Source organism: Jaculus jaculus, chromosome 7 (genome assembly GCF_020740685.1).
Source record: "Jaculus jaculus isolate mJacJac1 chromosome 7, mJacJac1.mat.Y.cur, whole genome shotgun sequence".
Lineage (NCBI taxonomy): Eukaryota > Metazoa > Chordata > Mammalia > Rodentia > Dipodidae > Jaculus > Jaculus jaculus.
The window spans coordinates 146,395,677-146,408,048 of NC_059108.1; the positions used below are offsets into that span (position 1 = coordinate 146,395,677).

The following is a 12,372-nucleotide window of genomic DNA, read 5'->3' on the forward strand; positions in this document are numbered from 1 at the left end:
TCATCCTGGATTTGCAATCCTCAAATTTTCAGAAATTGTTGAACCAAATACAAGAAACTACCATCAGCTCTCAATTAACTGTGCCACTGAAGAGGAACAGTGATGTGGTGAGTTAAAAACCAATTTTTTTTTTTTGGACTGTCTGACTTTAGAATGCGTAGATTTTTTTTTTCAGTAGATTAACTTTTCTAATTATATTTTTGTACAGCCTAATATTAATGGGCATTTGCACACAGCATTGGATGCTGAGAGCTGGGGGATAAAGCTTCAGCACCCCCAAAAAAGTGCTGGTCTCAGGCAGTGACAGGGTTGTGATGTGAAATCCACATGTGGATAATGAAGAAACAACTAATTATACAGTGTTCTGGAAATACCAGACCATGAGCAGAGAAGGCAGCACTGGAATTCTCTACGGATGTATGAACAGAGTAAAAGCTTATTAAAGTTCTAAAGAGGACAGAGACTTTCAAGGACTATCCTTGGAGTTAATGGAGCTTGATGAGAAAATGCGAATACACAAGGACCAGTGAGTTACTGGGTGGTCTTTCAAATAAAACCTCAAGCAATAACACCAAAGCGTTTTAAAAGAGCGTTTAAAATGAATTTTATTATTCGAATCTTACAAGTGGTCTTTAGAGGCTTCAAACAAGAACTCTGTTGCAAAACTCTAATAAATAGCTTGCCCCAAGTCCCCAAAGAAAACAGAAAACAGAATGAAAAGGAGACTCCGAAGGGGAAGCGAGACTTCGGAATGCTTGGATGGCAGCAGCGTGTCTCGGTTACAGAGAGGTATCAGGCAATGTACAATCTCCTTCATACACATTCAAGAGAAAGAGACAGGCGATTGAAAGTTTTACAAAGCACTCCAACATCTTCCTATTTCCATGATAGAAATGGTAACAGGAAAAAAAAAATCCCATGGAGAAATCACAATCATGAATGAAACTATAGCATAAAAATCTGGTATGTGTGGGGGGGGGTTAGGAATATGGATCCATCCTGTTTCTGGGGTGAAGAGGTGAACACAGTTGAGGTTACTAAGGGTAGGGAGCTTCCTAGCACATGCCACTAGGGTGCTGAATGTCCCCTCAGAGCCAGTTTAGTGACAATTACGAAGGCAAAAAAAAAAAAAAAAAAAAAAAAGGTGTCTCCTTAGGTCATTCAGCTCTGGCCAGCCCTAGGCCTATGCGCCCTTGGCAGTGAGTGTGCCAGGGCCTGGGCAGCTGCGTCTCTACAGCAAAACCAGCACGAGAATTATCCTGCAGCAGGGTCCTTCGGATGGCCACAAAAGGGTGCAAAAAATGCCGTGCTTAAATTCCACACAGGGGCATGCAGATTTCAGAAGCCCATTCTATTACAGGCATTGCTCCTACGCAAGCAAATATTAAAGTTCACAGTTTAACATTCACTGTTATCTGTTCCTAAATACAAACACTCGTGAAGTCTTGCTTTAGAGAGAAGGAGTTATCAACTAATATAGTCATTTTGAACAAGCTTAAAAAAATTTTTTTTGCTATACCTTTAAGAATATCAAACAAAAACTAGATAAACTTTTCACCAAAATGCATTCAAAATGCATACAGGTAAGGTGTTCTTTTGGAAGGATTTGAAAACCAATTAATGTTTGGAGCCAGCGAACTGCAGAGGTTGATTTCAATTTTGTGGCGTTCACTAAAGCTAAACAAAGAGGCCTAGCTCTGAGGAGCACACCCAGGGCCCCTCCCTGGGTAAAGGGACAAGAGAGGCTATCACAATGCAGGATCGGGGGGGGGGGGGGGGCTGGCCAACAGGCCTGTGAATGCCAGGGTTGTGAAATGGTGCCCACCTGCTGGTGTCTGGGCGATCAGGCCACCAGCACCAGTGCATGAGTGCGTCCTTCCCGGGAGGCGGCCTCTTCCTGAAGCGCCTCCCTTGCCAGGCAAGTTAGGAAACACCCCTATTCCTTCCCCAGTTCCCCAAATAAACAAGTTAAAGAAAAGTCTTTTCCCAGCAACAATGACTTTGTCAGGATAACAGGGAGTGCTTGGGTTACCTGAAATAGATCAGAAAGCTGACGGAAATAGGCAGATGGGCCCCAGGGCATCCTGGTCCTGGGCCTCATTTCTTTTTAAATACCTAACAGATAAAGATATTGTGCAAAAAAATAAAGACATTCACATTTTAGCGGTTAAACTTTTATTTTACTTTTTAAAATTTTTATTTTTTGTTTTTCTTTTCTACAAAAAAGCAGACACTGATTGTTATCTGCAAGTGTTGTTGTGTTGTGTTGTGCCCTCACCGAAAGGGGCACAGGAGGAAGCGGAAGATGCTCCAAGGGTGCTTTTGGAGGTGGGAAAGGGCTCGAGGGTGCCCGCCAGAGACGGCGTCTGCGTCCCCCCAGCTGCCCCTAGCTCATGTCTATGGTGTTGAAGACCCACTCTGTGAACTTCTTCAGCTTGTCTGAGGCGTTCTGGGACTCCTCTTGAAGCCGCAGGTTGTCCTCGCGCAAGTGCTGAACTTCCGCCTGCAGGTGGGCCTTGTCTTCCTTCTCCTGGGAGAAAAGCAAGCGGTATGATGGAGGAGGGCTCGCCCAGCACTCAGGAGTTCTTCACTCCACTCCACGCCTACGTGCATGCTGCGTCCCAGGGCCGAAGCCACTCTAAGTCCGGGACTTCCAAAGAGATCAACACTAAAGGACTACCTTGGAATGCAGTTACATTAATTCGTATTTGGCAGTCTTTGACAATAAGGTCAGCTTTGAGTTTTAAGCCATCTTAAGGCTTAAGGCTGCTACCTTTCTGAAGTCAATGCCATCTCAGAAGCACAACTTTCAGCTCTCCTTGATGTGAAGACCTAAGTAACAAGGGCTGGATGGGTGACTGGGCTATTGATACCTGACATGAGGGTTGGTGAGGCTGGGGGACATGGAGGACAGTCCAGAGAAGCCTGGCTGACAGTCAAAGACTTTTCCAAAGCTGGAGCAGCTTTCTGTACAAGTCACTTCAAGGCCCCTCACACTGGGCCAGTAGGGGGCCGAGCTCCACGCTGCCCCTGAAGGTATGCAAACACCCATGCCCACATTGTGTCTCACTAACACCACTCACTCTCCCAGCCCAAGAGTAGCTTGTCCCCTCCACCTGGGCAATTCATGCTGAGAATGTTTACCTTCTTCAAGTCTTCCCGAAGCATCTTCAGCATACCTTCCAACTGGTCCACTTTAGAAGCCAGAGTGGGCGAGGAATCCTTACTGCTGGAACAGGAGACAAAAGGTCATGTTGGGAAGAAGCCTCTCTAACTGGTGGACATTTAAAAATTTTTTTAAATTATTTATTTGAGAAAGAGAGAGAGAATGGGCGAGGCAGGGCCTTCAGCCACTGCAGATGAACTCCAGACATGTGCGCCCCCTTGTGTACATGTGTGACATTGTGTGCCTGCATCACTCTGTGTCTGGCTTACATAAGACCTGGAGATTCAAACATGAGCTCTTAGGCTTTGCAGGCAAGCACTTTAACCACTAAGCCATCTCTCCAGCCTGACCTTTTTTAAAATGTTTATTTGTTTATTTTAGAGAGACAGAGAGAACAGGCACGCTAGGGCCTCCAGCGGCTGCAAATGAACTCCAGATGCTTGTGCAACTTTCTGCATCTGGCTTACATGGATCCTGGGGAATTGAACCATAGTCCTTTGGCTTTTCAGGCAAATGCCTTAACTACTAAGCCATTTCTCCAGCATGCCCCCCGCCTCTGGGCTTTTTTTTTTTTTTTCAACTCTGAGGTGTTTCTATTTGTAAACTGGTTATCAATGTCAAATTACTCAATATGGCAATCCAATATGCATTTTTCACTTTGAGAGAGAAAATGGTGATCTTAACAAGAGGCAATACGGGTTTGAATGACAACCAATCAATAGCTTCCTTTGCTAAATAAAGATCCTGCATCTTATGACACAAGAGTTAGTGACAATGAGGGAAAGGTCTCTTTGGCAGCACAAGAGGTACTCTGGCAGACAGGACTGCCACTCAGTGCGGGGACTCTCAGGGTCCCTTCTGGGGTCTGTAGAAGGGAGCTCCTATGAGTGTGAGTGCTAATGGCATCCCAACTCTAAACCCCTTGGACACGACAAGCAGATGCTGACAGTAAATGGATTTTAAAAGGGAAGTGGTCAGATACAGCCACACAGGCTGGTCAGACCTGGGACAGGCTGAAGGCCTAACACAGGGCAGAACACAGACAATGAGCCGCCTGTGGGACAGCCTGGGCTTCACACAGCCACCCCACCGCAGGCCTTCAATCCTGATGGGACGCTCAAGAGCCTAGCGTGACTTCTAAGGATCCTTCAGAAAGAACTGTGGGCCTGGGCGCACCAGCTGTTCTTAAGACACATCGACTTCCATCTGCATTTGTTCAGCCTGTACGGAACAAAGAAAGCCCGCCCTCCTCCTCATGCTATGATTCTCTCATAATGAGCCTTTCCCAGAAGAGTGGTGTGACTCACACTTCTCTTTGTTGGAGATCTCATCCTAAGGCAGCACATTTTCTTCCACTGTGTGATTCTCTTATTTTTTAAAGTTCTCCGTGGCCAAACTGCCACTGTTCTCAGCCCAGTTACCTCAGTAAGAGCGAACATGGCACACTCCATGACCTCTCAGAGAAGGAGGAGCCACTTAGCCCCCCTCACAGCACATCCCGCCAGCTTGCTTGGAGGAGTCTTCGAGCCCAAGCGCACTCACGCCAGTGCGACCCATTATCAACCCCACTGTCCCCGGAATGGCAGCTCCGTTATTAAGCTTGTTCCATCGACACCTGCATCCTCTTTTTTGGTTTTATTGAGACAAGGTCTGCCTGTCTAGGCAGGCTGAGCCTGAAATCTTGATCCTCCTTCCTCAGCCTCCTCAGGGCTGCATTACGGGTAGGTAGCAGCACACCTGGCTGAGAGAGCTAGATTCCGGATCATTCCCAAGAGGCATTTGGGGAGGGATTTCAAATTGGGAAGATCCTTCTGCATCCGGGGGCTTATTGCATATTCCGTAGTGCAGGTGACTGGGAAGCTTCCTTGTGCAGGAGCACAGGGAGCACGACCCTCATCATGAGGGGACGCTGAGCCTCGGTGCGGTTAGAGGATATGGTGGAGTCCACACTCCCAACCCACAGCAAGTCACCTGGACTTCCCTACCACCAGCTCATTCACTACAGGCAACCGTACCCTGCTTTCTTACGGGACACAGCTGGGGCAGCCGGCTGGAAGGCATGAGGACACACACACAGTCACAACGTGGCCATCGCAGCAGCAGGAAACAGATTCAACAACCAGTCTTCAGGACTAAGTCACACATGGATAACTGCTGCCCCGGATGTCCCCTACTTTACCCAAAAGCTCTGGGGCATAGGTGCATTGCCTAATAAGGAAAACTCATAGTTTTGACCATAAGCCATCAAGAACAGGTCATGATGTTTGCAGGGATTAGTTACACGGTGTTCTAACTAAGTAAGTAGTGAAGTGTCTGCACTGCAGTTGTAGGTTCCGTTCAGCTAGTCCACGTGCCGTCCACTTCCTGTTTGTCACATATGTCACTACCGGGGGTGACAGCATGGAATGGTGTCCTTGCCATTGGGAGACCAACCTGCTGTAAGACTTCATCTGGACCAGCGTCTGCTCCTCCAGCTGATCACTGTTCGACGCAGCACTCAGGGGGCGATGGTTTTCATCACTAGCAGCAAAAAACGAGGCTCTCTGGACTAGAAGAGAGACAAGAAGCCACTGAGTGTTTTGCAGCCACATCCCCAGGTTCTATATGCAAATCAACCAATGGAAGACACACAGTCAAGTCTAAGCAAGTGCAGGGACGCTGTGGAAGCCCCCCTTTCGGACCCTCACATGGAGGAGCTCTGCTCTTTAGTCACGGGGGCAGCAGCATTGCGACTGCCCTGGAAGCAGGTGCTCTGAGTAAATTCCTGGCCACTTGCTCCCCTCATCAAAGTAACATTCCAGAAACTGTTTCCAGAAAAGGGACTTGTGTTTCTAGACCAAGCTTTCTACCCCTTGATGATCTGAAGGCTGAGGTGCTGGAGTGGAGCTTCCTAAGACTGTAGGATCTTTCCACAGGATGCCTGGCCACCCTGGTGGGCTTTAGCCCTGAGTCCATATCATCTGCTTCAAAATATTCCAACTTAAAATTTATACGAGGAGGGTAACCTAAAACTGGCAAATCAAGTTAGCACCACAGAATTTCTGTCAGCTGAAAAACACAGGGCTTCTCTGTCAATTACTCCATGGTTGCTTAACTGAAGAGCTCAGGGGCCGAGGAACCCTTGCCACCCAAACTGAAATGACAGCAGCCACTTTCCATCCTCTCAAACAGAAGCAATATAACAACCAAACAAACATCTGCTGCTATCACCATTTTGTAAAGAAATCACCAACAGTTTTAGAAGGAAAATCTACTAGGACATCTGAGTTGGGTGTGGTGGCTTGAGCTCCTGTCTTGGCAGTTGCAAAGTTGACAGAGATATTGCCTCAACAAGCAAACACACAGACAGACAGACGGACGGATGATGACCTATGCCAACACATAGCTCCCCGGCTCATTTCAGCAAAGCAGAGCAGCCCGTCTGCGTCCTGCACTGAAGAACCAGCAGCACGCGGCAAGCACACGCCGGAGGCTGGCAGAGCCATGCTCCTGCACGTGGGAGGGGGGAGGGAAGAAGTGCCCGTGCTTGCCAGATCTGGGCTTGGCCAGGCAGGGCAAGCATCTCATACATCTGACTGAGTGCTTCCCAATGGTATCTTTACAACTTGATGACAGACCCTCTATGAATACACGTTCCTTTCAGTCGAGGGCAGCTGCCCTTCCCATGTATGGTGGCGGTGAGGTAGCACAGTATGAACTCTAGTGTAGAGCAGATACCTGCTTCCATCTCAGTAAATACAGCATGTACCCAGCTCAGGATATGGCCCCAGTGCAGATGCTGACCACTACAATGGGCTCTGGCTGTGCCAGGGAAGCCCACAGGCACTGTGCCGGGGCTGTTGAGTGGTCAGAGTGGACAGAAGTCCCAGCACACGGCACGCAGCCTGCCGCCCCTGGAGACCCGTCTGGACCAGCACCGGCCCCACTCACCCTCGTAGGCTTTGGCTGCATCTACCAGGTTGGACCAGTCCAAATCTGCAGCAGTGTCGGGCAAGGGCATCAGGCCAGGGTCGGGCATGGGCTGCCTTTGGGTTTCCTGGATGTCGGTGAGTGAGCTGTCCGAGGCTGAGAACTCTCCTGTAGGACGGGACCTGAGGGTGAGTGCCTGCAGCCGCAGGAGATGTACTCAAGCGTTTCCCATTCCCGCCACCACGGCCATCCGGATCTGGTCCAGCAGGCCAGACTGGCCACTCTCCAGCTTCCCTCTGGTTAAAAGTACCTCCCCACCATGTCTCTCCCAGGAACAGAAGTCACAAGAAGGCCAGCTTGGCACTGATGTGTACGTATGCTGGCAGGTGAGCTGTCGGTCCTGAGGGTCTCTGGGTTCCCCTAACAGTGCCAAAGATTTGGCTAGGAAGAAGAGATCTGCTCCAGCAAAGACTGTGGAGCTAGCCCGAGGATGACTGTTGCTGTTAGAGGGCAATTTAGCATCTTTTAATCTAGACTAGGAGCCAGGATCTGACCCTGGCCTCTGGAGATTCCGCTCCCAGGCAGCACGGGAAGCAGATTAGATGGCACGAATGGCCAGATGCTCAGGAGTCAGCCCGGGAAGGGGACTGAGGTGGGCACTGGCACTATTCTCCAGTGCAAGGACGCTGGAGCAAGCAACACCTGGGCAAGTTTTGGTTACAGCAGCCAGCATCTACCTGTTTCCAGGGGAAAGGGTGCTTGACAGCGTCAGCCGCTGTAACAAGTGACATCCTAACAAACAGCAGTGCTTCACGGGGTGGGCGTCATAGCCGTTTGAGGGCCTGTCCCTGCTCTCAGGGCTGGGAAGCAGACAGCGGGAAGGCAGGAAGGTGGTGCCCAGTCAGGGAAAAGTCCCCAGGAAGCGGGAGCTGGGGTGGAAGCTGGCAGAGTGGCTCCCTGAGAAAGCTCCCTCAGACATGCTGTCTGCCAGGCCACAGTGCTCAGGCCTCACTGAAACCCTGAGGCTCTGGAGATGCCCGTTTACAAGGCGTTAAGAGTCCTGTCTACAACGCCAGCCTGGTAAGCAAGACTGTATCTAGTGCTTGTTTTCCCTTTCCAATTATGTAAAGAACTGTTGAGGTGCAACTGCTAGTTATTAATGTGCTTAAAACCAGCAAAATTATGAGAAAATGGAAGTCAACAAATATTGCATGATTCTAAATGCAGTTCCATTCAAATGTGTGTCTGTCAAGGGGAAGTAGGTGGAAAAGATAATTCTGCATGTGACTCATAACTTTTCTGCCCTCTTATCTCTGAGGCCCACATTTCCATATTGGGGGAAAAAACAACACAAAACAAAAACACCCCTCACCCCTGACACATCAGTGGCAGATACCAAACTAGGCACTGGAAAGGGTGATTAACCCAGCAAGGACTGCTCTGGCAGCATGAATTGCCACAGATGGCACCGAGCTTCTCGGAAGGCTGGCAGGGACAGAGAAGCATCAGCTCCTTTCCTCCCTTCTCCACAGTGCTCCAGGAGCTCAACTCAGCCTTCATCCTTGGATGCTGCGGTGGGGCAACGACCTTGTATGGGAACTGGATTCCTGGATTCTCCTCGGATATCAGCCCCGAGAAGGCAAGCCCCCTCTGACAGCAGATGTAGACACACAAGGAGGGCTGCCTTTGATTATTATCTGACAGTTAAAAACAAGTGTCATAAGGAGATAAAAGCAGCACTCAAGGCAGGTAGAAATTGTAGAAATAAAGGAATTCACGAAAGAAGAGTGGCTCCTGCATGAGTAGAAAGGATGGGAAAAGGTGAGAAGTATCCTGTTTTTACCAAGAGGTAGGAAGTGATTATTTCAGTTTAACTTAAGTTAGACTTTCTGGGGTAAAGAAAGCCTGGACTTGAGCTGTACGTGAGTGGAGGAAGGAGCAGGGTCTTGGAGGAAGGAGAGGGTGAGCAGAAGTGCTGATGACTAGGGTGGAGACAGAGGAATGTTCACGAGCATAGGGGAGGATGGAGAACCGTGCAGAGCAAACAGAGGCTTACAGAAAAGCGCTCCAGAGAGGAAATGTGGGTCGGGATGCACAGAAGAGACATGGAGCTGGCAGCAGAATCCTCAGAAGGGAAGTGGGGTTACAGCTGTGTGTACAGTAAGCAGTCAAGAGGAAAGGCTGTGATGAGTGTCTGAAGAGCTCAGGTGTGACTATCTGGTAATGTGTAGAGCCCTGGAATGGATTTGGACAGACAGAAGAAAGAAAGGAACCAAACTTAAGTACAAAGCTCTAGAATATGGCTTTTAATAAAGCTGGAATGTGGAGTCATAAAGCAAACATGGCAAATATGAACCAAGGGCCAGAACGTGGGATACCAGTATCTACCAGACTATTCATGGATGGATGGAAGGATGGAGGAGTCAACAAATGGGTGGCAGACACAGCGGGTACCAGCCTCACAGCATGGAAATGGCAAAGGGCGATTTCAGGCCTGGGTTTGCATGGCAGCTATGTGAAGCAGGGGGCACACCTCTAAGATGTAACTAATCTCAAGTTTGCCACCCCTGCCCAATCCTATCAACAGCTGGGTATTTCACAGGAACACTAATCCCCAGACTGTTCATTTACGAAATCAAGTTCATCAGGTCTTGGTAAGGTCTAGAAATCTGTGTTTTGGACATATCACAGGTGACTGACTTGTGGCCTGGGATGACAGGAGGGAGGAGTGACTTCAGGTAAGTGGGGAGTGGAGACAGGGCTTCCTGCAAACCCGTCCTTGGAGAAAACGGAATGGCTGTCATGTTGGGACACTGACCATTCCACAGGGCGCTCTGGCCGCAGCCGCGAGCACACTTACCATGCAAGGACTTCATCCCCAAGGTGTACGACGGCCTCCGCAGCGGGAGTGACTTGGGGAGAGACGGGTATGTGCTGCTGAAGAGGACGTCGTTGGGCAAAGCTTGGTCCAGAAAAGAAGCCCTGGAGGTGAAGAAATGCTCCCTCTGGCCACTGTAAATGCTCTCGTCTGACAGTGTCCTGTGCAAGGCCCGCCGGGAGGTAGGTGTGGTGGGGAAAGGAGACTGCGGGGAGGACAGAGGGTGGAACTGGAAGACAACGAAGACAGGATGCAGTCAGCGTTCTGGCGCAGACAGTGGGGACTGCGTTCCGGATAGGTGGGGAGGTGAGGGCCCTGCTCTGGATGGGTCCCTCCCTACCCCGCAGCTCCATCTACTCCTACGTCGCTGCGGCAGTAGAAGGAGCGCCCAACCTCGCCCCGAATGCTGCTATAGCGCGCCAGGGCTCAACGAGCAACTAGACCTGTGGCTCGGGACCCGTGCGACTGCAGCAGCGTGAGGTGCTGGTGAAGAGCAAGAGCTATTTGCATCCTGTGTCTGTGTGAGCAGAGCACGCAGTTTCCATGGGCTAGACCCATCTATAAAATGGGAGCCCAGTGCCTGTTTGGATTGCTGTAAGCTTAAGTGAAAGGCTGGCTGACCACAATGGCACCCATCTGGCCTTCCAAGAGGGTGCTGTGGTCTCTAGGGAACACAGCCACAGAACCGGGGAGGGCAGGCAGCCTCAGAAGCTTAGCCAAGCGACAGCACGTTTTCTGGGCAATCAATCAGAACACTTGATCATCAACACGTATGAACTAAGGAGACGTGGCTCTAAATTGTACTAAATGAACTGCTCATGTGGATGGATTTTGGAGATTATTTGAAGATGCACTTTTTTTTTTTTTTTTGAAGATAGGGACTCTCTATGCAGCCCATGCTGGCTTTGAACTCTTGATCCTCCTCTGCCTCCAAGTGCTGGGATTATAAGCATGTACCATTATGCCACCTGTCTTGAAGTTGTTTTCCTATCCATGTGATAATACAGAAATTAGCTTTAATAATGACAAATATTTATACATAAGTAACGAATAGCTCCAGTGAGGTGTATCTCCTATCGATATGTTTTGCCTTGGTGACCAAATTTAATGTGGAGATTTTTCTGCAAACAAGTTTGTGAGACTCCCTTTTGCTGAGAAACGACAGACACACGATGCTAAAAGATCCAGCAACCTAGAAGCCAATGGAGTGTTCAGTCATCAACGGGGGAATCGTGTGGGGTGAAGCTGAGGAGGGTTGAGTCACCATAGGCAGAAAGCCACTGTGGGACTCCCCACAGCAATGACAGGGCCGGGAGAGGAGGGTTTAGCAGCGGCTGGCTTAGGCGGCTGGGATCACAGACCCACGAACAGCAGTGACCCTCAGGCTCGTTCGCGTGCTCGGGGCCTGGTGTCTCCATCCAACAAGCCAAGGGCCGATCAGGCTTAGCGCCCTCCTCGCCCGCCACGGTGTGCACAGCGGCCGCTGCTCAAGTGACTAGTCAGACACGCTGTAACTAAGCCCAAAGGGCTAGCACCTGCATAAAGATCTTGTCCACTTAAAAATTCATTACATTGAGGCATGTACACATAGTGTGGCCTAGGAGATCAAGCTGCTGGGATGAATGCTGTGTGGGGAGAGCCTGGTGTGCATGTGGCAGTTTACTTATAGGAAAAGATGAGAACAAGAGAGGTCAAGTGGATTGCTGGTTGTAGTTTTATTTTTGTTGGTCTTTTAAAAATTCAGTCACTTCTACTTTGTCTTTAAGGTGCTAAAACCATTGAGGCTCCTGCCTATCAGACCGATTTCAGATCTCCGTATTCAAAACCGCTGATAAATCTATAAAAGCACATGTAGTCTTAGAAAGGAATTTCATTTTCCATTGAGTTTCCCTAGCCTGAGGGTTTTACAGGAGAGAAGTTCTCTACCAATTCTCCTTTCATCTCTCTGGAAAGCATTTTATAATCCAGTCCTCCATGCAGCAGACTTTATTAAAAGTTACAGCGTCCTGCCCTACAGGGAGGCAGAGCAGGAGAGGGAGAAAACCACCTGCCCAGGTGTTTTCTGCCCCTTGAAAGAGCTGTACCTCATCTTGTCCAGAAGCCCACGCATGGGCCCTCACTGCGTCCCTTCTCAACTCTCAGGCTTAAAGGGGCACAAAGCCCAGCGGGCTCCCAAGGGCACCTCGCCTGTTGTGCAGGCGGGTACCTGGTACTGCCCAGGGCCACTGACAGTGCTGTCAAGCCAGGGGAAATCCACAACAGAGTCAGTTGTCAGATGTGGAGGGGATTTCAAAGAGCACCTAGGTAGATGGATTCCTTACAGTACTCACTGCTGGAGAGAGACTTGGGGAGGATCCACAAACCCTTGCCAGTGCATCTTCCCACCAGAGAAGCTCAGTGATACGTGCTGGGCTTCCAT

The 12,372-nt window shown here is 49.5% G+C and overlaps 1 protein-coding gene across 4 annotated transcripts in view; it reads right to left on the reverse strand.

Annotated features, from left to right (window-relative positions):
- Positions 1-579: 579 nt before the first annotated feature.
- Positions 580-12,372, reverse strand: part of Sipa1l1 (signal induced proliferation associated 1 like 1) — a 336,501-nt gene continuing 324,708 nt past the window's right edge. For 3 of the 4 annotated variants that reach the window (XM_045153762.1, XM_045153763.1, XM_045153764.1), the window contains 5 exons: positions 9,936-10,182; positions 7,097-7,243; positions 5,600-5,714; positions 3,145-3,229; positions 580-2,530 (listed from right to left, as the gene is read on the reverse strand). In XM_045153762.1, coding sequence (XP_045009697.1) covers positions 2,387-2,530; positions 3,145-3,229; positions 5,600-5,714; positions 7,097-7,243; positions 9,936-10,182 — 738 coding nt within the window. In that variant the 3' untranslated portion in view covers positions 580-2,386. The remainder of the gene's footprint in view (positions 2,531-3,144; positions 3,230-5,599; positions 5,715-7,096; positions 7,244-9,935; positions 10,183-12,372) is intronic. The other variant, XM_045153765.1, reaches the window with a different exon arrangement.